General features: G+C 52.1%; 2 protein-coding genes across 2 annotated transcripts; one reads left to right on the top strand and one right to left on the bottom strand.

The window, feature by feature from the left end:
- Positions 1 to 5,543: 5,543 nt before the first annotated feature.
- LOC136787149 (olfactory receptor 14C36-like) lies at positions 5,544 to 6,479 on the top strand. The gene has a single exon (XM_066984283.1). It carries the CDS (start codon positions 5,544 to 5,546, stop codon positions 6,477 to 6,479), a length of 936 nt encoding a protein of 311 aa, XP_066840384.1.
- Positions 6,480 to 16,895: 10,416 nt separating this feature from the next.
- On the bottom strand, positions 16,896 to 18,179 carry LOC136787148 (olfactory receptor 14C36-like). Its single transcript, XM_066984282.1, has one exon. It carries the CDS (start codon positions 17,853 to 17,855, stop codon positions 16,896 to 16,898), a length of 960 nt encoding a protein of 319 aa, XP_066840383.1. The 5' UTR covers positions 17,856 to 18,179.
- Positions 18,180 to 25,178: the final 6,999 nt, after the last annotated feature.

The following is a 25,178-nucleotide window of genomic DNA, read 5'->3' as shown; positions in this document are numbered from 1 at the left end:
GGCTATGCAGGTGAACTCCACAGCAACTGCTCTTTCACTTCCACACCTACAAGGAAAAGGGGGAGAAATATGATGAAAAGAGATCAAGGGTTCAGGTAGAATAGGAGGTCACCCACCAAATATCCTCATGGGCACCAGTTATCATCGGGGCAAGACAGATTTAGCATAGGCAGACTAATATAATTAATTGCCTATCACCGGTGGACTACAACTGTGAGGAATTACAAGCAAACTAAAAACACCATTCCCCCTATCCACACTTTTAAACCTCCTTCCCCTGGGTGGAACAGGGGAATGGGAATTGCAGTCAGTCCATGGCACTTGTCTCCACTGCTCCTTGACGGTCAATCTCTGCCCCTGCATCCCTCCCATGGGATGCCGTCCTTCCCAAATGGATCCTGTGCGGGGCCCAAAGGGTTGAGATAATGACAGCTATGAATGGATCATGTTAAAATAAATCTGTTATAAGCATTATATCACCTTCATAGTTGCTGACCACAATGTTTATTTTGTTTTTATCTCGACGTAGTAGCTCTGTTTGCCCTCAGAATTGTGTTGGATAGCACATTACATACTGTGTGTGTTCCACGTTGTGCTGTTTATCCTTTCGGGGGCTGGTTTCTTGTTATTAGTTCACTCTACTGCGTAACACTGCCTTATGTTATGGTAAAATTGCTGGTCATGAGACTAATCTGGTAGTTGTACTCAGCATTGCTGTCACCCCCATACTTGAGGAACCTTCTCTCGGAAACTATTCATAATTAACAGTCTTTGCCTTTTCTCCTCGGGGAGCCAATCTATGGGAGGAATGAGGGGGGGTCGCTTCTTCTCCCCACTTCTTCCCTCTCCCTTTCCCCTTCACCTCCCCCTTTCTCCTCCAGGCTAGTTACAATACCTCTTCAAAACTTCAAATATCCTTGGGATGTTCAAACCTGTACCTATTGTTCTATCTCCTGAATGTGTTTCATTTTTTGTTTATGATTAGGGTAAACTATTTCAGAATGCCACACAAAGATCTGCCCTGAGGCAGAATAGCTACGAGTGGCAGGGAGTGTGGGAGGATATGGGCAGGCACCTACAACAGTGAGCACCTGCAGTGCCTTGGAACTTCACCCCTGAACAAGTGCAGAATCCTAAAAAATTGGCAGAATGCTTGAAAAAGGAGTGTCATCACTCTGGGAATCCCAAAGAGACAGAAATCTCTGCAATGTGCTCAGGCTTGGCCTATGCTTACTGCGTTGCAATCTACAAAACTCCAATCCCTGTGACTGGGCCAGAGAACGAGCCTGTGCCTATATCAGTCATACATATACCCGAGAAGAAGCAAGAGAGATAAAATCATCTTGTTTAGCAAGGAAAAAAGCTCCTACTCATACAGGGAAGGAAGGAGAAGAAGATGAGGCAGGCTACCCTGAAGTAGGGCCATCATAGGAAAAGGTGGATGAATAATGATATCATAAAAGCAGCGATAAGCACCTGATCATTATTCCTTGGGGAGCTGCGAGATAGGCAAAAAGATTTCAGCCTTCATCTAGGCCAGCACATTGTCACTTGGCTGCTCTGATACTGGGATAACAGGGCCAGTAGCCTGGAATTAGAGGGCAGGGAAGCCAAGCAGCTGGGATCCCTCCCCAGGGAAGAGGGCATTGGAAAGGGGGCACAAATCCTCACTCTCTTGAGGCAACTCCTGTCAGGTGTAAAGGAAAGGTATCTCTTCAAGGAAGATGTTGCATGTCACTCAGGCAAATGGACCACCAGGGAGAGAGGCAGCCCTTATCTGATGGAATTGGCCATGCTGGAGGTGATTTATGGTGATTTATGCACATTAAACAGTTTTCTACCTTGCCTGGTCCCTCACAGAATCCTTCGGTTGTGGGGTTGCTCAGGGTCGAAGTGCCAGTAGCTACCCAAATGGTGCACCATTGGCAATACGACACTATCCGAGACTCCCTGATTACCATATATATGCTGCTTCATTACTGGAGAGCCAAGGACTGATCAGCAAAATTTGTTCAACCTTTAATAATCCCATAGGGTCAGTGCAAACGTCTAATGGAGAGCTGCAACTAACAGTGGAGTACTGTGTCTAGAATGAAGTCACACCAGATTCAATAGGTCATCTATAGTCTTCTCTCCTTATAGTCTTAGTTCTAAGAGCAGTTAAATGATCCCTTACAGTATCTGAATGCTGCTGTCCGATCCCTTCCTGGGATCATAAGGAACCAGTACCTCCTGGCCAGAACACTCTCCCTGTACCCGTGGATGCACGCCCTAAGGTCCCATGAACTGTTAAGGGTGTAGTTTGCAAAGTAACCACTGATTTTGTCCCCACCCACCACCTGTTGTACCCCTGCAGAGTCCTGCCTCAAGGCACAAAGGGCAGGGAGACCTTGGTGGTGAGAGCTGAGGCCCTGTGGAGATGTCCGTGACACAACAGTCATTACAGCCAAGGGTCATGTAGAAGAGAACAGAATAGGTTTAGCTCTCCCTGTGACACATGACTCCTTTTGCTCTGCTGACAGCCTCTGCAGGCTGCCCTGCACATAAGGAGTAGGGACAGGTTCAGTTGTCCTACATGTGGCATCTGCTGCCATTTCAGTTACCCAAAGGAATGCCTCCAGCTGACTCTCAGAGGATCTACCACAAATTTCACCAGATGTTTGCATCTGAACAGCTCCTGCCTGACCTCCATCTCCACTAAGGAGCTATTTTGGCTCAGTAATTCGCATTAAGCTGCCTATGTTGTGGACACCTGAACTGAGGCCAGAGGAATCCCAGCTCTTGCGGTTCTGTGGCAGGCATGGGAGGGAGCTGAGACCCCTTCCAGCTCCAGGAATAACAAGCAGCATGAGATGCCTCGACTGACTCTACTGAATTCCTTCCTCAAGTGGGGATGAAGGAAATCAGTCCCCGAACATGACTTCATGTCCAAACTGATACTGGGGGATGATACTGATAAAAAGGGGATGCCCCCAGGTGCTGCCCTGTCCCTCAGGGTACCTCCATGAGAGCTTGCAGATACCTGCACGTCCCTCTGCCCCCTGACATGTCATCAGGTGTTTGCAGCCCCCTGATTTCCTCCATCTCCATTAATGATGTTGGAGCTGAGAAAAGGAGCTCACCTTCAGGTGCCCATGTGGTGTACATTAAAGGGAGGGCAGAGGAATCCCAGGTCCTGTGGGTCTGGGGCAGGCATGGGTGTGAGCTGAGCCCCCTTTTGGTCCCAGTCCTAAAATCCATCATGAGATGTCTCAAGTGACTCTGCTGAATCCCTTCCCAGAACAGGGGATAAAGAAGAAGATTCCCTGACTTTGTCTGGATGCCCAAACTGATAGTGGGACAAGAAGATGTGATTATTACACTTAGTTGGCTCTCTGCAAGGAGAAATGAGTCTGCTGTCAAGTGCATCTGTGCCCAGGGGAGGGAGGGAACCCCAGGGATCCCTTCAGGCTGTTTCCCAGCAGGTTCCCCTGCAGCCCCAGGGCCATGGGCAGGGAGCCTGGTGGGGGGCAGAGCAAGGGAGGCCTTGGGCTGGGCCTGTGCTGCTGAGCTGGGCCGGGCTCCTGGGCCCAAGGGGAGCTCCTGGCAAGCGGGCAGCGCTGCAGAGAGCCAGCTCTGCCCAGGAGCAGCTCCTCTGCCCAGCGCAGCAGGGCTGGGGGCACTGCCTGCAGAGACAGAGTGGGTAAAGGCAGGCAGAAGTGGCAGGATGCACAGAGCTCGCTGGGGGAGAACACTTGCCAGCCCTGACCCCGGTAAGTCTCTGGCTGGAGGGCAATGCAGCCGCAGCTCCTGGAGGAAGGAGAAGCCGCGCGTGCAGGCAGGGGTGCCCAGGGCTGTGGTGCAGAGCAGGGTCCCTGCTGTGCCCCAGGGGCTGTGTGCCGGGGCAGGGCCTCTGCCACCTGCCAGGCTCAGCACTCAGCCTGCCCGGGGAGCTGCCCAGGGCGCTGTGGGGAGAAGCTGCGGGTGGAAGGAGCCCCCCCGGCAGGGCAGGGTCCTGCTGCTGGCGGGAGGCTGCTGCCTGGGGCAGCCTGCTCACAGCTCCACAGCACAACCTTGATGTATTCAAGGGGACATTGCAGGATAAGGGATCAGGCACGGGATTTCAGCTTCAGTCCCAGCTTTCCTGAGCCTGCGGAGCTTTCCATTTTGTCTTCTTTGGCTCAGTGGTAATAGCAATAGATGCCGTTATTTCTAAGAGATGTCAGACTCTCCTAAGCTTTCACAACAAGCATTAGAAGGCCTGTACCACGTCCCTTGCCTGCCCCTCTGCCCATAAAAAGCTCCACCACACATGCAGTGTCAGCAGGGTCTGTGTGACCTGGTCTCTAGGACGTGCCCCCAGCGAGCTGCCCCTGGGCAGAGCCCTGCTGCCAGGAGGTGTCTGCAGGGCAGAGCTGAGCACCCGGCGGGTGGGATGGGGGCTGTGAGCTGCAGGCAGGAGGCGTGGGAACAGAGACCCAGCTGCAGGCAGGGACAGCTGCAGGCAGCAGAGCCACAAGCAGGGAGTGAGACGGAGCTGCTCCCAGAAACTCAGCGGCAGGGGAGATTTGAGCACTTCCCTGCCATCCCTGTACTGCAGATGCCTCCCCTGGAGCCACTCTCCACTCTCCTTTTTCTCACACCATAGACTTCCAGCCCTAATGTCACTAGGGCTTTTGCTGGGCTGCAGGCTGCCTTGCACAGGGACACAGCTCTTCCCTAGCAGCCCTGTGTTATCTAGCAGCCCCATGGAGAAGAAACTTCAGTCCTAAGGCCATAGAAATGCTGGTGGATGGCTGTATATTGGCAGCTGTTATGATCCCTCTGTGTCCGTGGTGAAAAGCAGGGCGCTGAGATCCTCCTCAGGTACGATGAGATGGGTGAGGTGTTTGGAGATCTGCACTTTGAACCTGGATTCAGGTGCTCTCAGCAGCATCCAGGTTCTTTTCAGGGAAACACCTGAGTGTGACCATCCTCCAGAGGTGCCCGCACAGGGCAGCTGAGACCAGGAGTGATGGACACAACCACTGTCCTCACTCTGCCCTGAGGGACAGTCCCTTTGCCTCCCAGGAGGCCAAGGTTTCACTTGGTGGGCACTAAATGTGCCAAGGATTTGTGCCTTAAATGCACTCCTCAGGTTTAGGGGGACAAGTATAAAGTAACAAACCAAAGCATTGTGCACAAAGCCCTGCTCTGCAGTTGGGTGAATTTTGAGAAAGTGTACTCCAAAACTCCTTGTTACATCAAACACAGTTCATTTGAGACCTCCCCATGTTCCATTTACTTCTTGCTATAGGTCAGCACTGTCTCCTGCAGAGTCTCTTGCCCCCAGTAGCACCCTCAGGCAGCACCACTGTGACATCAAGCAGAGGACCAGTCCTCCCAGAAGTGAAGAGGCAGTTTTTTTATAGTTTAAAATAAATAAATAAATAAATAAATAAATAAATGTAATAAAATAGGCTAGGATTTCCTCACAGAGGTCTACCCTAACATTTTAATTCTCTTTCCTCCTTGGACAGGCCTCCCTATCCAGAGCAGCAGATCCCCATTCCCAGGAGGATCAGATGTTCAACAGCAGCTCCATCAGCGAGTTCCTCCTCCTGGCATTCGCAGACACGCGGGAGCTGCAGCTCCTGCACTTCGCGCTCTTCCTGGCCATCTACCTGGCTGCCCTCCTGGGCAACGGCCTCATCCTCACCGCCGTAGCCTGCGACCACCGCCTCCACAACCCCATGTACTTCTTCCTCCTCAACCTCGCCCTCCTCGACCTGGGCTGCATCTCCACCACTCTCCCCAAAGCCATGGCCAATTCCCTCTGGGACACCAGGGCCATCTCCTATGCAGGATGTGTTGCACAGCTCTTTCTGTTCGTCTTCTTGATATCAGCAGAGTATTTTCTTCTCACCGTCATGGCCTACGACCGCTACATTGCCATCTGCAAGCCCCTGCACTACGGGAGCCTCCTGGGCAGCAGAGCTTGTGCCCAGATGGCAGCAGCTGCCTGGGGCAGTGGGGTTCTCTATGCTCTGCTGCACACTGCCAATACATTTTCCCTGCCCCTGTGCCGAGGCAATGCTGTGGACCAATTCTTCTGTGAAATCCCCTCCATCCTCAAGCTCTCCTGCTCAGACTCCTACCTCAGGGAAACTGAGCTTCTCACATTTAGTGGTTTTCTGTTTTTGGGGTGTTTTGTTTTCATTCTTTTCTCCTATGTGCAGATCTTCAAGGCTGTGCTGAGGATGCCCTCTGAGCAGGGACGGCACAAAGCCTTCTCCACATGCCTCCCTCACCTGGCCGTGGTCTTCCTCTTTCTCAGCACTGGCATGTGTGCCTACCTGAAGCCCCCCTCCATCTCCTCTCCATCCCTGGACCTTGTTATGGCTTTCCTGTACTCGGTGATGCCCCCAGCAGTGAACCCCCTCATCTACAGCATGAGGAACCAGGAGCTCAAGAATGCCATTAGGAAAGTGATGTCATGGATGTTTGTAAGGATGTGTTGAGGAAACTGACTGTGCCTTTCCACAGCTATAAATTGCTTCTTTTCTTCTTCAGACGAATTACAGTTTATGTAATGACATGGCAAGCCTGTCTTAACTTCTGGAGGGATTTGTTTGGTTTTCTTTTTCCCCGTGTGATAATGTTTTCCACAAAGCAATGCTGTTCTTCATCCTGTTGTACTCAAGTACCAACATATCATAGAATCATAGAATGGCCAGGGTTGAAAAGGACCTTAAAGATCCCGTAGTTTCAACCGCTCTGCTCTGGGCAGGGTTGCCAGCCACTAAAGCAGGCTGCCCAGAGCCGCATCCAGCCTGATGGATATCTTGTGTGACCCTGAGGCTTTGCAGAAATGAGGAGCCAGATTCTTTGTGTATTTAAACAAAATAAATGAAGCCACAAAAAATTCTTTGTCTGAGACCCACTCTCAGCTGATCAGGAAGTAATGGGAATAGCAAACCCCTTTTTGGCTGCAGCAGCTCGGGGCAGGCTGCCCTGGCCCTGGGGCAGCAGGAGCTGCCTGAGGACCCCCAGGGATGGCCCAGAGGGGCTGCGGGCCTCTGAGGATGTGCTGCAGAAGAGAGCAGGGGACACAGCAGGGGACACTGACCTCTGTACGCTTGTGCCATGGTTGTCCCATATGTGGGGCTGAGCCCTCTGTGCCCCTAGGAGCTGCTGTGCCCTTCAGAGGAGCTGGGGCTGTGGTGGCAGTGCCCAGAGCCCTGCAGCAGCCTGCGGTGGGCACTGCCCTGGGGCTGCTGCCACTGCACTGGGATGAGGGCAGGGAGGTGGGCAGAGGGCAAGGAGGTGGGAGAGCCATGCTCCGGGTCTGTGCTGGGGGACTGGCCAGCTGTGCTGGCCTCTGTCCTGGCCCAGAGCCCTGCAGACCTGGAGCAGGGCTGTCTGCAGAGGCCCCCATGGGATGTCAGGGCAGAGGCCATGGGCTGGAGGAGGCTGCAAAGGCAGGAGGGCCATGGCAGGAAGGGACCCTGAGGGTGCCACTGGGATTGTAACAGGGGGATCTTGACCCAGCCCTGAATGTGCACTGCCATGTGTGGTGCCTTGGCAGCACGGCTGTGGAAGCATGTGTGGGGCAGTGGGACTGGGACGCTGCAGCGACAGGGCACTGAGAGGGGCCACAAAGCAGCCACCCACGGGTGACAGCAAGGACAGGCTCTGAAACAGAAATTTATGGTGGAGGTGGAGGTATGGTTTTAGCAAGGGCAGAGCTCACCTGAAAGTGGTGTTATCGAGAAAAGTCAAGAGCAAAGAGAAGAGCTTTTGCTGGAGCTAAGGCTCAGATTTCTCACCCAGCTCGCCCAGGGCTCGTCCTGAGCAAGGCGGCCACGAGCCCTGCCTGCCCTCCTGCCTGCCCCGCGCCGTCAGGTGGCTGTAGCAGAGGGGACCCACAGCCAGCCCCTCGATGGGGCTCTGCCAGCCCCTCGCCCTCCCCTCTGCAGTGACGTCATTTCTGCCCAGGGGCTCTCTGATGCACGGGATGATGTCACAGTGCCTGCCGGCCAGCCCTTCTGAGGGCCAGTCAGGCTGCTGCAGTGGCAGTGACCTCACTCCAGCCCCCTCCCCACGGCCTGCCTCTCCCCTTCCCCTCTCCCCTCTCTGGACCCCGGGGTGTCACGCAGTCGGTGTCACGCAGCAGCTTTGCAGTGGTGGCCTCCGTGGTGGTGTTGCCAGGGAGGACATCTGCCCCTGTGCCAAAAGGACCTACTACTGCCAAGATGCATTTGGTGTTTCAAGCTGTCACTGGCAGAGGTCTTGCAAAGTCTTTCTGCAGTTGTGCCCAGGGACCTTCACTCTATGGGTCCTGGTCTGGGGCTTTCACTTCAGACCAACCTGCATCGGTCGTCGCAGAGGAAAGACGCCTCTTACAGCTGTGCTCTGCATCCTCCTTCATGGTAGGGCACCACTCGGTGTCCTTCGCTCTGCTCACAGTGTTTGTCTTAGCTCAGGGATGAACTGCATTAGATCTGCCTGAGTCTTCTGAGGCCCAATCCAAGGCCTCCTGCCTGCTGCACCTACAGCACAAGAACCATTACTTTCCCTTACTGTGCAGATTGACCTCATGGGTCTGTTCCTATTAATCCCTCTTAATTTCCCTAGTTGGAAGGGGACATATTCCCAGACTGGGGCAGGCTGCTGGGCTCTGCCACAGCCAGTCAAAGTCACCTGCTCTTGAGTCTTTCAGCCTGAGTTTATCACACATGATCCAATACGAGTTTCTCGGCGTCTCAATGGCTGTTTCAAGTGTAGTTAACTCCAGGAATTTACGGGTAAGTGTGCCAGTGTGAGAAACATAGTTGTGGTTTTGCAATAGAAGGGGAAGGTCCCACTGTCCCAAATTAAGGAGGAGAGCTAAGAAAAACAGGACAAGAAGTGCGAAGTCAGTAAAAACAAAAATCATGAGCCTCTAGTCGTGAGAGAATAAGGAAAAAAAAAAAAAGAAAAAAAAAAAAGGAAAAGGAGAAATTACCAGTTGGTCAAAAAAAATGTACATATATGGCATAGAAGGGCATCGAGTAGGCTGTGAACCTGCAGTACTCAGCCAATGAGGACACGGGGGAAATCAGGTCATAGAATCATAGAAACACGGGGTTGGAAAGGACCTACAAGATCATCTCGTCCAAATGTCCTCCTATCACCAATACTACCCACTAAGCTACTAAATCATATAACATAGCACCTCATCCAGGTGCTTCTTGAACACCGCAAGGGACAGTGACTCCTCCACCTCCCTGGGCAGGCCGTTCCAGTACCTGACCACTCTTTGAGAGAAAAAGTTTTTCCTGATATCTAATCTAAATCTCCCCAGGCGCAACTCATGGACATTTCCTCGAGTCCTATCATTAGTTATCTGGGAGAAGAGGCCAAGCCCTCCTCATCACAACCTCCCTTCAGAAAGCCTTAGAGAGCAAAAGTGTAGGTGTCGGGTAATAGGGAATACAAGGTTATGATAAACTTTTACTGTGCACTTCTGCTTGCAGGACGCCCGCCATTGCAATCGCGAATAAAATAGCTTTGCAGAAGATCCTGTCTGAAGAAAATTATTGAGATTTTTCTCACAGCCAGGATGTGTGGTGCCAGCCCACAGGAATCCCTCGCACAACCTACAGACTTGTCCAGGCCATAGTCTCGAGTTCCCAGACTGCAGAGGCTGCCTTCCAATGACTGTGACTTATGTTATACTCATGGAATCATAGAATCATAGAATCACGTAGATTGGAAAAGACCTCTCAAATCATCAAGTTTAACCATTTACCTAACACTGCTACATCTATCCCTAAACCATATCCCTAAGCACCACACCTATATGTCTTGTGAATACCTCCAGGGATGACCACTCCACCACATCCCTGGGCAGCCTGTTCCAATGCATCACAACCCTTTCAAGGAAGACATATACCCAAAACCAAACCTAAACCTGCCCTGATGCACCTTGAGGCCATTTCCTCTTGTCCTGTGTCTGGCCCCAGTACTGAGCCCTGGGGGGCACCCCTTGTGTGTGGCTGCCAATTGGATTTAACTCCATTCACCACAACCCTTTGGGCCCAGCCACACAGCCATTTTTTTTACCCAGCAAAGCTCACGCCCATCCAAGACATGAGAAGCCAGTTTCTCCAGGAGAATGCTCTGGGAAACAGAGTCAAAAGCTTTACTAAACCCTAGGTAAAAAACATCCTCAGTCTTTCCCTCATCCACCAAGTGCATCGCATTGTCATAGAAAGAGATCAGGTTCATCAAGCAGGAGCTGCCTTTCATAAATCCATGCTGACTGATACCAATCACCTGGTTGTCCTGTATGTGTCGAATGATGGCACTCAAGATAATCTGCATCATAATGTTCCCCGGCACCAATGTAAGACTGACAGGCCTGTAGCTCCATGGGTCCTCCTTTTGGCCTTTCCTGTAGATGGGCATCACATTTGCTAGCCGACAGTAAGCTGTGACCTCCCCTGGCAGCCAGGACTGCTGATAAATGACGGAAAGTGGCTTGGTAAGTACTTCTGCCAGCTCCTTCAATACTCTTCGGTGGATCCCCTCTAGCCCCATAGACTTCTGTATGACTAAGCGGAGTAGCAGGTTGCTAACCATTTCCTCTTGGATTAGGAGGGCTTCATTCTGCTTTCTGTCCCTACCTACCAGCTCAGGAGGCTAGGTACCCAGAGAACAACTGGGCTTCATATTAAAGACTGAGGCAAAGAAGGCATTAAGTACCTCTGCCTTTTCCTCATCTCTTGTCACTATGTTTCCCCCCATACAATTAAGGATAGAGATTCTCCTTAGTCCTCCTTTTGTTCCTAAGGCATTTATAAAGACATTTTTTATTCTCTTGCATGGCAGTAGCCAGACTGAGTTCCAGCTGGGCTTTGGCCCTTCTAATTTTCTCCCTGAACAGCCTCACAACATCTTTGTAGTTCTCCTGAGTGTCCTGCTCCTTCTTCCAAAGGTCATAAACTCTCTTTTCCTTACTGAGCCCTATCCAAACCTCTCTGTTCTGCCAGGCCAACCTTCTCCACTGGCTCATCTTTTGGGACATGGGAATGGCTTTTTTCCTGTGCCTTTAGGATTTCCTTCTTGAAGAGTGTCCAGCCTTCCTGGACTCCTTTGCCTTTCACAACTGCCTCCTAAGGGACTCTGCCAACCAAGCTCTTTAACAGGCCAAAGTCAGCCCTCTTGAAGTCCAGGGCGGCAATTATGCTAACCCCGCTCCTTACCTCTCCAAAAATCAAAAACTCTATTAATTCCTGATCGTTATGCCCAAGATGGCCTCCAACCTTCACATTCCCCCCAAAGCCTTCTCTGTTCACAATCAAAAGGTCCAGCCGGGCACATTCCCTGGTTGGCTCACTCAGCAGCTTTGTCAGGAAGTTATCTTCCACCCACTCCAGAGACCTGCTAGACTGATTCCTCTCTGCTGCATTGTCTTTCCAGCAGACATCTGGGAAGTTGAAGTCTCCCACCAAACTGTATTTTCAGTAACCAAGTCAGTATCAGCCAGTGTGTGAGTGGCTCTAGGACATTGGACACACTCCAGGTATTCCAGACTTTGATTCAATAACCTGCAGTGCTCTAGGACAGAAGTCACTGAGCACAAGCCAACATGTCAAAGCTCTTTTGTGTTTGTATAAAGCATTCCCATACTCGAAATTCACCTCTAGAAGAGTCCGAAACACTCCAGGCACTCACGATTGACATAAGCAATGGAAGAATTACTGAAGCCAGTTGCAAGGAGTCCCAGAAGTACCTTTCCGTGATGACAATCTCTGGAGAAGACCTTGGGTTGCTTAGCTTGGACTGAATGCCAATGGATATTGGAAAGCAAGACAACCAAGGCTTTGCACATCTCTGGGCCCCAAGGGCAGATGCCACTCACAGAGGCGAGTGCTGGGTGAATGTGTTCTTATGTGGTCTCTTGTGCCTCAGAAACTTAAAGTCCAGTAGGAAGCATCTGGTCACCTCAGTCTCTGGAGCTGACAGGCCAGCAGCAGTAACATGGCTGGGGACAGGGCCTATGAGGTGACTGCTTCCTGAAGCAGCAGATGTGTCAGCTCTTGCCTCCTGGCTGAGACCTGTGCTTTTCCACCTACACCTGCCAGCATCCCTGATAAGGCAGCAGAAAACACCTGCTTGGCACATTGATTGTGAGATGCCCTCTGTCTAAGAGCCTGATAGGCCCCATGTAGGAAGAGGCCTTGGGGTTGGGTTTTCAAGTCCCTTCTGCCTGAGAACATGGTGGGCCAGCAACAGGCACACAACTTGGTCATGGCTACCTGAGAAGCTGGAAGGCCAGCAGCAGGTATATGGCTTGGAAGACCATGGTGAGGTTTCTTCTGTCTCGTCAGGCCATAGGACTCCAGAAGGCTGATGGCTTGGGACATCTGCTAAAAAAGTGGTTTGTGGATAATGGAGCTTTCTCTGGTGGTGGGAAACAGCAGGAGAGAGTAAAAGCTGCTGCAATGTGCTGCTTGGAAGTTTAAGACTGGGCATGAGGAGGAGAAAATGTCACTGAAAGGGTAGTGCTGTGGTGTCAGAGGTCACCCAGAAGGAGTCTGTGGTCAGCCCATGCTATTGTGTTTCAAGCAACTGCCATGGAGGGTGGGGAGACATCAGTAAAAGTAAGGAAATGCCTGGATGAGAGCAAGGTGGAGAAGCAAGGTGGGTGCCTACAGCTTTCAGGGAAAAGTGGGAAGGGATAAGACAGCGCAGGATAGCCTGTGGTGGAGAAGACTGAGAGCACTGGCAAGGCTGGAAGGCCCCAACAGAGCCAAGGTCTTTGTCCCCCTGGCTGTGGCAGTTGTCTCTGCTACTGAGGCTCATGAGGAGACCTGCTGTGCTCATGACACTGGGGCCTTGTTGCCTCCTTGCAACCCAGTGGGGAGGCCAGGAGGTGTCATAGCATTGTCCTTCACACAGCATCACACACCCCACATCCCACTGCCCCAGGAAGAGCCCTGAGCCATGGGTGAGCGACAGAACCTCCCTTCCCAGGGGCTGGGGGTCCGGGCTTGGCCTTTGTGCTTCACCAAACAAACCAAGGCCTTTACTCAGCACCAGTCTCCTGCCCAGTGCCTTTGCCTACCTGCAATCATGGCCTCCAATTGTCTGCTCTAACAAGTCCATGGGGAGGCTTTGTCAGTAATGACCCTCACTGGGGCCCATTAATACTCCCAGACACTTCAAGGTTTCCTTCTGACTTGAACTTCTCCTGCAGTTACATCATTCTCTTATCACTACCTGAAGTTTATGGACTCAGCACCAAATGCACCATGGGGCTCATTACAATTCAGTCATTTTCATTCAGTCTTCCATACTTGTACAATTAATTAGTGAGGTTTCAAGAATGCAGTTTAAAGAGGAAGTTTTCAATGACCACTTCACTAAGAGCATTTTCCTTATTTAAGATTAGTTTCCATTAGTTTAGAGTTTTCAAAAGAAGTGACAGCATCATCCTATAGTTGTCATGGATCCAATGTGCCCCCTAAGGAGGTCTGTATAGGTGGAAAAGCAGTCCCTTGAAGTCCTAGACTCTATGGACAACCTTGCTGCTCAGCTCCCCATCCCCACCACTTCTCTCATCAGGCACCTGGGACTTGCATCACTTTGCCTTACACCAGACTTCTCCACTGAAGTCTGCAGCTGGAGGTTACAGCATCTTTTCACCAAGTCCCACCTCCTTTCCTCAGACAACTGGCTGCACACAGGCACAGTTTTTGAAGTCGTTGTTATTAACATTTAACAACAAACAAGCAAACCCCACAGTCCTCAACAGTGAGCCAACTCCAAGTTGCCTCCAGTGAGGTGCAACTTCCACAAGGGATGACTGTACAAGAAATGTTTGACATGGGTAGGAAATGATGAATAGAAATGCAATTACAGAGTTGTCTGTAGGGATGATGAGACAGAAAACTGAAATATGGGCAAGCTTGAGATCCCTCTAGTTCTGAGAACCAACTGTGTAGGTGAGAGGTATCTGAATGATCAAAGAGTGAGGGGAGGGGAATCTGGAGAAGAATGGAAACTGCACATGTCCAGAGAGTCTGCTGGAAAGGTTACTTCCAACACGGTCTGTTTCACAAAGCCAGGTGGAAATACCTGAAAGACTGGGGAGATGAAGTGCGGTGCATAAGAGACAGAGTTCTGGCAATGCAAGTACAGGGGAAGATTGGTATTTTTTCTTTTGCTGTAATAAACATCCAAGAAAAAAAAAAAAAGATGTCATGGGACAATTCAAACATTGTATTAGAACTGTTCAGTCATTTCAGTTGATTGAAGTGTGCTGATTGAAGTGAAATGTTTGAAATGGTTAAAAAAAATGGAGGCAATACTCAGGCCTACAGCCATAAAATGACGATTTTCAGTCCTGCCTTGAGCACAGTTACCATAAAACCATCCCTGCTCAGGACTGTTCATGCCACCCCTCACTCCTGCCGCAGAGCAAATCTGTGACATGTCGACCTCTCCTGCCTCTTAGAGGCCCAGATGATGTAGGCAATGGTATCTGAATTACCAAATGCGGGTACAGGTATAGCAAACTAGGGATCAGTAGGGGAAAATGTGATTGGTGAGAACTGGTAATTGAGCAGGGCACTGCATGTAAGAAAGGAAGGGATTAAAGTGTCTCAAGGAGGAAGAATGCTGTTGAAGAGGAGGGGAGAGGGATGCAAGGGGCCAGCTGCATGTGGATATGGGGCTGGTCAGGGCTGGTCTGCTCAGGCCCTGTTCCTGATCACTGTCCTGCCTTCTTATTCACCTCTGTTGCTGGCTATTTGCTGTGTGAGTGTGCTCACTCCTGGGTGTGTTGGGGGTGAATCATACAATCATGGAACCACATAGCCATGTGTGCGTCTGCACCCATGGGTAATTGCTGCTGGGGATGCGTGGAGCACTGGTGACCTTCAGAGCAGATCAGGCTGAGGTGGGGAATGGGGTGGGGCCAGGTGTGTTGCTCATGGCTCTGTGTGTGCTGCTGGTGGTGTGGTGGCTGTGAAGGTGCTGTTCCCTGTTGGAGTTGCTCTGTGTGTGGTCAGCTGTGTCCATGCCATGTGTGCACATCTTTGTGTGTATGAGAGTGTATGTTTCTGCATGCACGTGTGTGTTTTTCCTGTGTACACAAGAGTGTCGGAAATTCTGAGAGAATTTCTGCAGGTTCCTGATGAAAGGAGAAGCTGGGCTTTGCTGGATCTTAGGACTGAGGGACATTTTCTGATGCTCCCACAGACACAGAGATGGTGAAAGGGGTGTTAGCATGTTATCAATATGCTCCCTTTTCCTGTGGAGCATGCAAAGGCATCCAGCTATGGACAGGCCCAAGGAGAGGGTTCGTCCTTCCTGTGGTCACAACTGCACTCCAGTCTTTGGGGTGGACCCAAGCTGAGGACTTGCTGAGGACTTCTGGGCTCAGGTTCAGCTCACACAGACTGGGGGAGACTGTCTCACGGCCATGTGCTAGACACAGCCAGAGGAACAGCAGCAAACTGCTATGGCTGCTGGGCCCTGTTTCCATCAGTCAAAGCCCAGACACAGGGCACAGGCATTGCTTTCGATGGCACCCAACTAGAAAGATGGTTGCATTAAGGGCTGGAGAATATAGGGCACCAGTTCTTCCTCAGCCACTTCCTAGGCTTGGTGAAGCACCAGGAAACCGTGGACTTGTGGCTCTGTATCGTAAGAAGCACAGAATCATAGAATTATTAAAGTTGGAATAGACCTCCTAGATCATCTGGTCCAACCATCCCCCTACCACCAATATCACTCACTAAACCAGGTCCCTAAGTACTACATCCAACCTTTTCCTCTGCACAGCTTTCCAGACAGTCTGTCCCAAGCCTGTAGCACTGCATGGGGATGTTGTGGCCACAGGGCAGGACGCGGCACTTAGCCGTGGTGAACCTCATCCCATTGGCCTCTGCCCATCGATCCAACATGTCCAGGTCCCTCTACAGGGCCTTCCTATCCTCCAGCAAATCGACACCTCCCCCCACCTTGTTGTCATCTGCAGACTTACTAAGGGTGCACTCAATTCCCTCATCCAAATCATCAATAACGCTGTTAAAGAGCATGGGCCCCAACACCAACCTCTGGGGAACACCACTAGTGACCGGTCACCAGCTGGATTTCACTCCGTTCACCACTACTCTGTGGGCCCGGCAGTCCGGCCAGTTTTAACCCAGCAAAGAGTGTACCTGTCCAAGCCATGGGTTGCCAACTTCTCCAGGAGAATGCTATGGGAGACCGTGTCAAAGGCCTTGCTGAAGTCTAGGTGGACTGCATCAACGTGATTTCCCTCATCCACCATGCAAGTCACCCAGACATAGAAGGAGATGAGGTTGGTCAGGCAGGACTTGCCTTTCATGAACCCATGCTGACTGGGACTGATCCCCAGGTTGTCCCACGTACATTGTGTGACTGCATTCAAGATGATCTGTTCCATCACCTTTCCTAGCGCTGAGGTGAGGCTGACAGGCCTGTAATTCCCCGGGTCCTCCTTACAAACCTTCTTGTAGATGGGCTTCACATTAGCAAGTCGCCAGGCATCTGGGACCTCTCTGGATGACCATGACCACTGACAGATGATGGAAAGAGTCTGATAGGTGATGGAAAGCGGCACAAGCTTCTGGAAAGCTTGGCAACAACCTTGAAAAAAGAGCCAAGGCTTCAGACTGTGCACTGTGGAGATCCCGTTTTATTTTGCAGATGCTATGGAAGAGTCAGCTCTGACCTTCTGTTAGACACATATTTACAGAGCCTCAAGAGCAAATAGAGCAGTGTCGATCCTCAGCAGAAGTAGGAGGAAAAAGAAATATTACTCTAAGAGCATAATAAATGCAAAGGATACCAAAGATAAGAATAACAATAATGATAATGAAAGAAGGACCAGGCCTGAGGGGAGGTACCAAGTTAAGTCATTTCTGGAAAAAGAGGGGAAATTTCTCACTATTCAGAAACGTCCATGAAATCACTTTCCTAATAGCCCACTTGAGCTCCTGGTTCCTCATGCTGTAGATGAGGGGGTTCAATGTTGGAGGTATCACCGAGTACAGAAGTGCCACCACCAGGTTCAGGGATGGGGAGGAGATGGAGGGGGGCTTCAGGTAAGCAAAAAAGCCAGTGCTGATAAACAGGGAGACTACAAAGAGGTGGGGGAGGCAGGTGGAGAAGGCTTTGTGCCGGCCCTGCTGAGAGGGCATCCTCAGCACAGCCCTGAAAATCTGCACATAGGAAAAAACAATGAAAACAAAACAGCCAGATGCTAAACAGACACCAGTCACAACTACCCAAAAACTCTTCAGGTAGGAGTGTGCACAGGATATCTGCAGGATCTGGGGGATTTCACAAAAGAACTGGTCCACAGCATTGCCTTGGCAGAGGGGCAGGGAAAATGTATTGGCAGTGAGCAGCAGAGCATAGAGAACCCCACTGCCCCAGGCAGCTGCTGCCATCTGGGCACAAGCTCTGCTGCCCAGGAGGGTCCCATAGTGCAGGGGCTTGCAGATGGCAACGTAGCGGTCGTAGGACATGACGGTGAGAACATAAAATTCTGCTGATATGAAGAAGAGGAACAAAAAGACCTGTGCAGCACATCCTGCATAGGAAATGGCCCTGGTGTCCCAGAGGGAATTGGCCATGGCTTTGGGGAGAGTGGTGGAGATGCAGCCCAGGTCGAGGAGGGCGAGGTTGAGGAGGAAGAAGTACATGGGGGTGTGGAGGCGGTGGTCGCAGGCTACGGCGGTGAGGATGAGGCCGTTGCCCAGGAGGGCAGCCAGGTAGATGGCCAGGAAGAGCGCGAAGTGCAGGAGCTGCAGCTCCCGCGTGTCTGCGAATGGCAGGAGGAGGAACTCGGTGATGGAGCTGCTGTTGGACATCTAATCTTCCTGGACAAAGGGAACTACACAAGGAAGAAAAGATGGTGATAAACTAGGAGAGACAACTCTGAGGAAAACCTACCCCAGTTCTCATCGAAGCCCCCCTACAGTTACTTTCCCCTTTCTGAGACCTTGCTTGAGATCTGGTTGGTGATGGCTTGAGGGTGCCCCTGGGAGCAGCGGTCTGTGCTGTGGGCACTGGAGGAATCAGACTTGCCCTACAGCTCTAGGTAAATAAGAACAGGTTGTTTTCTCTGCTTTAATCTCTCTCTGATCTATGTAGCATTACAACTGTCAATACTCTTGACTGCAGAAAAGCGTTTGTGGTTTAGTTTCTTCCAGCTGCCTATGTCACACTCAGAAGCATTTTATATGAGGGAAGAAAACCCTGGCATTTGTAAGGTATTCCAGGGGAGATCTTGTGAGTCCCAGGAGGCAAAGGAACTGTCCTTACTACAGTAAGGACAGCCAGTCTTTCCATTTGTCCTGGTCCCAGCCAGAGTCCTCAAGGGCTTGGTCTAGTTGCCCACAAGGAGCTGCCCAATTACTGTGGCCTCAGGAACTCACTGGACAGAGATTCAGCTGCTGTTGGATATTTGATCCTCCTGCGAACGGAGATCTGCTGCCTCTGAATAGGGAGGCCTGTCCAAGGAGGAAAAAGAGTTAAAATGCTATGGTAGACCTCTGTAAGGAAAACCTACTCCATTTCTTGTGGTAACCTGAAAAAAATTGCCTCTTCACTTTCGGGAAGACTGGTCCTCTGTTAGATCTCAAATTGGTGCTTCAGGACTCAAGGGACTCTGCAGGAGACGGTCCTGCCCTAGAGCAGTATACAGATGGACACAGGGTGCTCTCAGATGAAGTGTGCTTGGCAAAACTAGGAGTTTGTCAGCATTCTTTCTCAGAATTCACCCAACTGCAGAGCAAGGATTTTTGCATAACGTTCTGCTCTGTTTCTTTATACATGTCTCCCCACACCTGAGAAGTGTATATAAGGCATACATCCTTGGCACTTGTACTGCCCACCAAGGGAAATCTTGGGGATCCTGCAAGGCAAAGGGACTGTCCGTCAGGGCAGAGTGAGGACAGCAGTTGTTTCCATCCGTCCTGGTCCCAGCTGCCCTGTGCAGGCACCTCTGGAGGATGGTCACACTCAGGTGTTCCCCTGAAAAGAACCTGGATGCTGCTGAGAGCAGAGGAATCCAGGTTCAAAGGACAGATCTCCAAACCCCTCACCCATCTCATTGTACCTGAGGAGGATCTCAGCTCTCTGCTCTTCTACAGGGACAGAGAGGGATCATAACAGCTGCCCACATACAGCCATCCAGCAGCATTTCTACGGCCTTAGGACTGACATGTCTTCTCCATGGGGCTGCTAGACATGGAGCAGCTCCCTCTCACTCCCTGTCCATGGCTCTTCTGCCTGCACCTGTCCCTGCCTGCAGTTGGGTCTCTGTCCCCACGCCTCCTGCCTGCAGGTCACAGCCCCCATCCCACCCGCTGGGTGCTCAGCTCTGCCCTGCAGACACCTCCTGGCAGCAGGGCTCTGCCCAGGGGCAGCTCGCTGGGGGCACGTCCTAGAGACCAGGTCACATAGACCCTGCTGGCACCGCATGTGTGGTGGTGGAGCTTTCTAGGGGATGAGGGGAAGGAAAGGGACTTGCTGGAATCCTTGTAAATCTCCTTGTGATAGTTTAGCAGCCTCAGCCTCTTCTTGGAAATAAAAGCACCTATTTCTATCCCCACTGAGACAAAAGGAGAAAACTGAAAGCAGAGACTCAGAAATACCAAAACAGGATTAGGTAAACCCTTCCTTGTCTCTGCTTTTGCAAAGTCCCCTTGGATACATCCTGGTTGTGCTGTGGATTTGAGCAGGCTGTCCCAGGCTGCAGCCTCCCGCCAGCAGCAGGACCCTGCCCTGCCGGGGGGGCTCCTTCCACCCGCAGCTTCTCCCCGCAGTGCCCTGGGCAGCTCCCCGGGCAGGCTGAGTGCTGAGCCTGGCAGGCGGCAGAGGCCCTGCCCCGGCACACAGCCCCTGGGGCACAGCAGGGACCCTGCTCTGCACCGCAGCCCTGGGCACCCCTGCCTGCACGCGCGGCTTCTCCTTCCTCCAGGAGCTGCGGCTGCATTGCCCTCCAGCCAGAGACTTACCGGGGTCAGGGCTGGCAAGTGTTCTCCCCCAGCGAGCTCTGTGCATCCTGCCACTTCTGCCTGCCTTTACCCACTCTGTCTCTGCAGGCAGTGCCCCCAGCCCTGCTGCGCTGGGCAGAGGAGCTGCTCCTGGGCAGAGCTGGCTCTCTGCAGCGCTGCCCGCTTGCCAGGAGCTCCCCTTGGGCCCAGGAGCCCAGCCCAGCTCAGCAGCACAGGCCCAGCCCAAGGCCTCCCTTGCTCTGCCCCCCACCAGGCTCCCTGCCCATGGCCCTGGGGCTCCTGGGCTCACAGCTCCCGGTTGGCAGCAGGGTCCCTCCTGGGGAACACACTTGGAGGCAGACAAAGCAAACACTGACTGGCCCTCTCTAAACACTGCGCTGACTGATTTCCACAGCAGGAATTGCCCTGCCAGGGTGTGCAGGGCTACGGGATGTGCCAAAGTTCCTCTCTGTTGTTCAACTTACTCGTCAATGAAGTGAATGATGTAACAGAGTGCACCCTCACAAACTTTGCTTATGACACAGAGCTGGAAGGAGTGGCTGATACCACAGAGGGACCTCAACAGGCTGGAGAGATAGGCTGAGAGGAATCCCGTGAAGTTCAACAAGGGCAAGTGCAGGGTCCTGTCTCCTTCCTAGGGCAGAATAACCCCCAGCGCCAGTACAGGCTGGGAATGACCTGCTGGAAAGCAGCTCTGCAAAGAAGGACCTGGGAGTCCTGGTGGACAGCAGGCTGAGCATGAGTCAGCACTGTGCCCTTGTGGCCAAGAAGGCCAACGGGATCCTGGGGTGCATTCGGAAGGGTGTTGCCAGCACGCCAAGGGAGGTGATCCTCCCCCTCTACTCAGCCTGTACAGGTGCTTGGTGTTATTCCTCCCTAGGAAGGAGACACTACAAAGAAAATGTGGTATGCATGACAAGCCTGACAGGGTTAGAAAATAAACATTTAGTTGCAGAATAAGCACTAGGGCTGGATTCTCCTGAAATGTTACTAGTTCCTTGACAGAGCGGAACGCTGCCACAGTCATGGTGACAGCCTGGCAGCTTTGTGCCTGGGTATCACTGTGAGATCAGCCAAATGGGATGAAGGCTTTGTTCCTCATCCCTTCTTCTGAGAGAGGTGTTTTGCCTCTCGGCAGAAGCTATCGCTGCCACATGTCACCCAGGCAACGTCTGTGAGTGGCATCTGCCCTTGGGGCCCAGAGATGTGCAAAGCCTTGGTTCTCTTGCTTTCCAATATCCACGGGCATTCCATCCAAGCTAAGCAACCCAAGGCCTTCTCCAGAGCTGGTCATCACGGAAAGGCACTTCTGTGACTCTTTGCAACTGGCTTCAGTAATTCTTCCATTGCTTATGTCAATTGTGGGTGCCTGGAGTGTTTCAGACTCTTCTAGAGGTGAGTTTGAAGTATGGGAATGTTTTATACAAACACAAAAGAGCTTTGACATGTTGGCTTGTGCTCAGTGACTTCTGTCCTAGAGCACTACAGGTTATTGAATCAAAGACTGGAGTGCGCGGAGCGCATCCGATGTCCTAGAGCCACTCACACACTGGCCGATACTGACTTGGTTACTGAAAATACAGTCTGGTTGGGGTCTTCAGCTTCCCAGATGTCTGCCGGAAACACAACACAGCAGAGAGGAAATAGTCTAGGAGGTCTCTGGAATGTGTGGAAGATGAGCAGGGGAGGTCCCAGTCAATTGTCGGTTAGCAAATGTGACGTCCATCTACAGGAAAGGCCCAAAGGACGACCCAGTGAACTACAAGCCTGTCAGTCTGACTTTGGTGCCGAGGAAGGTTATGGTGCAGATTATCTTTTGTGCCATCCTACTGCATATACAGGACAACATACAGGTGATCAGGCCCAGTCAGCATGGATTTATGGCAGGCAGGTCCTGCTTGATGAACCTGTTCTCCTATGAAAAGGTGATGCACTTAGTGGATGAGGGAGAGGCTGTGGATGTTGTCTGCCTAAGGTTTAGTAAAGGTTTTGACTCTGTTTCCCAGAGTTAAATCCAATTGGCGGCCAGCCACAAGTGGTGTCCCCCACGGCTCAGCGACAGGACAAGAAGAAATGGCCTCGCGTTGCACCAGGGGAGGTTTAGGTTGGATATTGGGAAAAATGTCTTCCCTGAAAGGGTTGTGATACATTGGAACAGGCTGCCCGGCGATGTGGTGGAGGGGTCATCTCTGGAGGTATTCACAAGACATACAGATGTGGTGCTTAGGGAAATGGTTTAGTGGTAGACGTGGCAGTGTTAGGTTAACGGTTGAACTTGGTGATCTGAGAGGTCTTTTCCAATCTACATGATTCAATGATTCCATGGTTCTAGGAGTCTAACATAGGTCATAATCATTGGAAGGCAGCCACTGCAGTCTGGGAACTCGAGACTATGGCCTGGAGAAGACCATAGGCTGTGTGAGGGATTCCTGTGGGATGGCACCATGCATCCTGGCACACGTTCCAGTGGATTCCCGGAGTTAACTACACTTGAAATGGCCATTGAGACCCCCAAGAAAATCTTTTTTGTCCATGTGCGATAAACTCAGGCTGAAAGACTCAAGAGCAGGTGAATTTGAGTGGCTGTGGCAGAGCCCAGCAGCTTGCCCCAGTCTGGGAATATGTCCCCTTCCATCTAGTGAATTTAAAAGGGATTAATATGAACAGACCCATCAGGTCAATCTCCATAATACGGAGAAGTAATGGTTCTTGTGCTTTAGGTGCAGCAGGCAGGAGGCCTTGGATAGGGCCTCAGAAGACTCAAGCAGATCTAATCTGGTTCATCCCTGAGCTAAGACAAACACTGTGAGCAGAGCGAAGGACACCGAGTGGTGCCCTAGCATGAAGGAGGATGCAGAGCACAGCTGTAAGAGGCGTCTTTCTTGTGCCACAACCGACGCAGGCTCGTCTGAAGTGAAAGCCCCAGCCCAGGACTCATGGAGTGAAGGTCCCTGGGCACAACTGCAGAAAGACTTTGCAAGACCTCTGCCAGTGACAGCTTGAAACACCAAATGCATCTTGGCAGTAGTAGGTCCTTTTGGCTCAGGGGCAGATGTCCTCCCTGGCAACACCACCACCGAGGCCACCACTGCAAAGCTGCTGCGTGACACCGACTGCGTGACACCCCGGGGTCCAGAGAGGGGAGAGGGGAAGGGGAGAGGCAGGCCGTGGGGAGGGGGCTGGAGTGAGGTCACTGCCACTGCAGCAGCCTGACTGGCCCTCAGAAGGGCTGGCCGGCAGGCACTATGACATCATCCCGCGCATCAGAGAGCCCCTGGGCAGAAATGACGTCACTGCAGAGGGGAGGGCGAGGGGCTGGCAGAGCCCCATCGAGGGGCTGGCTGTGGGTCCCCTCTGCTACAGCCACCTGACGGCGTGGGGCAGGCAGGAGGGCAGGCAGGGCTCGTGGCCGCCTTGCTCAGGACGAGCCCTGGGCGAGCTGGGTGAGAAATCTGTGCCTTAGCTCCAGCAAAATCTCTTCTCTTTGCTCTTGACTTTTCTCGATAACACCACTTCCAGGTGAGCTCTGCCCTTGCTAAAACCATACCTCCACCTCCACCATAAATTTCTGTTTCAGAGCCTGTCCTTGCTGCCACACCCTGGCAGGTCCTTTGTGGCCCCTGTCTGCACCCTGTCCCTGCAGCGCCCCAGTGCCACTGCCCCACACATGCTCCCACAGCCATGCTGCCAAGGCACCGCACATGTGAGTGCACATTCAGGGCTGGGTCAAGCTCCCCCTGTTACAATCCCAACGAGACCCTCAGGGTTCCTTCCTGCCATGGCCCTCCTGCCTTTGCAGCCTCCTCCAGCCCATGGCCCCTGCCCTGACCCAGCTACATCCCATGGGGGCCTCTGCAGACAGCCCTGCTCCAGGTCTGCAGGGCTCTGGGCCAGGACAGAGGCCAGCACAGTTGACCATTCCCCCAACACAGACCCGGAGCATGGCTCTCCCAACTCCTTGCCCTCTGCCCACCTCCCTGCCCTCATCCCAGTGCAGTGGCAGCGGCCCCAGGGCAGTGCCCACCACAGGCTGCTGCAGGGCTCTGGGCACTGCCACCACAGCCCCAGCCCCTCTGAAGGGCACAGCAGCTCCCGAGGGCACAGAGGGCTCAGCCCCACAGATGGGAACATCCATGGAACAAGCGTACAGAGGTCAGTGTACCATGCTGTGTCCCCTGCACTCCTCTGCAGCACATCCTCAGAGGCCCGCAGCCCTTCTGTGACATCCCTGGGGGTCCTCAGGCAGCTCCTGCTGCCCCAGGGCCAGGGCAGCCTGACCTGAGCTGCTGCAGCCAGAAAGGGGTTTGCTGGTCCCATTATGTCCTGCTCTGCTGAGAGGGGGGTCCAGACAAAGAATTTGCTGTAGGTTCATTTATTTTGTTTAAATACACAGAGAGGCTGGCTCCTTGTTTATGCAGAGCCTCAGGGTCACAAAAGATATGTTGGTACTTAAGTACAAGGTCATGAAGAATGGCATTTTTTGTGGAAAACATTATCACAAGGGGAAAATGAAAAAGAAAACCAAATTCATCTAGAAGTACAACCAGGCTTAGCCTGTCATGACATAAACCACAGTTAAAGTGTAGAAGACAAGAAGCAGTCTATAGCTGCTGAAAGGTCCAATCAATTTCCTGAGCAAATCCTGATAAACATCCATGACATCACTTTCCTAATGGCATTCTTGAGCTCCTGGTTTCTCATGCTATAGATGAGGGGATTCACTGCTGGGGGCATCACTGCATATAGAACAGCCATTATCATGTCCAGGGATGGAGAGGAGACAGTGGGAGGCTTCAGGTAGGCAGATACACCAGTGCTAACCAGCAGAGAGACCACGACCAGGTGAGGGAGGCACATGGAGAAGGTTTTGTGCCGGCCCTGCTCAGAGGGCATCCTCAGCACAGCCCTGAAGATCTGTACATAGGACAGCACGATGAATACAAAACACCCCAAAACCAGAAAACCACTGAATGTGAGAAGCCCAAATTCCCTGAGGTAGGAGTCTGAGCAGGAGAGCTTGAGGATCTGGGAGATTTCACAGAAGAACTGGTCCACAGCATTGCCTTGGCAGAGGGGCAGGGAAAATGTATTGGCAGTGCGCAGCAGAGCATAGAGAACCCCACTGCCCCAGGCAGCTGCTGCCATCCGGGCACAAGCTCTGCTGCCCAGGAG

Source organism: Anser cygnoides, chromosome 28, assembly GCF_040182565.1.
Source record: "Anser cygnoides isolate HZ-2024a breed goose chromosome 28, Taihu_goose_T2T_genome, whole genome shotgun sequence".
Taxonomy (NCBI): domain Eukaryota; kingdom Metazoa; phylum Chordata; class Aves; order Anseriformes; family Anatidae; genus Anser; species Anser cygnoides.
The sequence above is the reverse complement of the archived record's forward strand: the minus strand, read 5'-3'. Positions and strand labels throughout refer to the sequence as shown.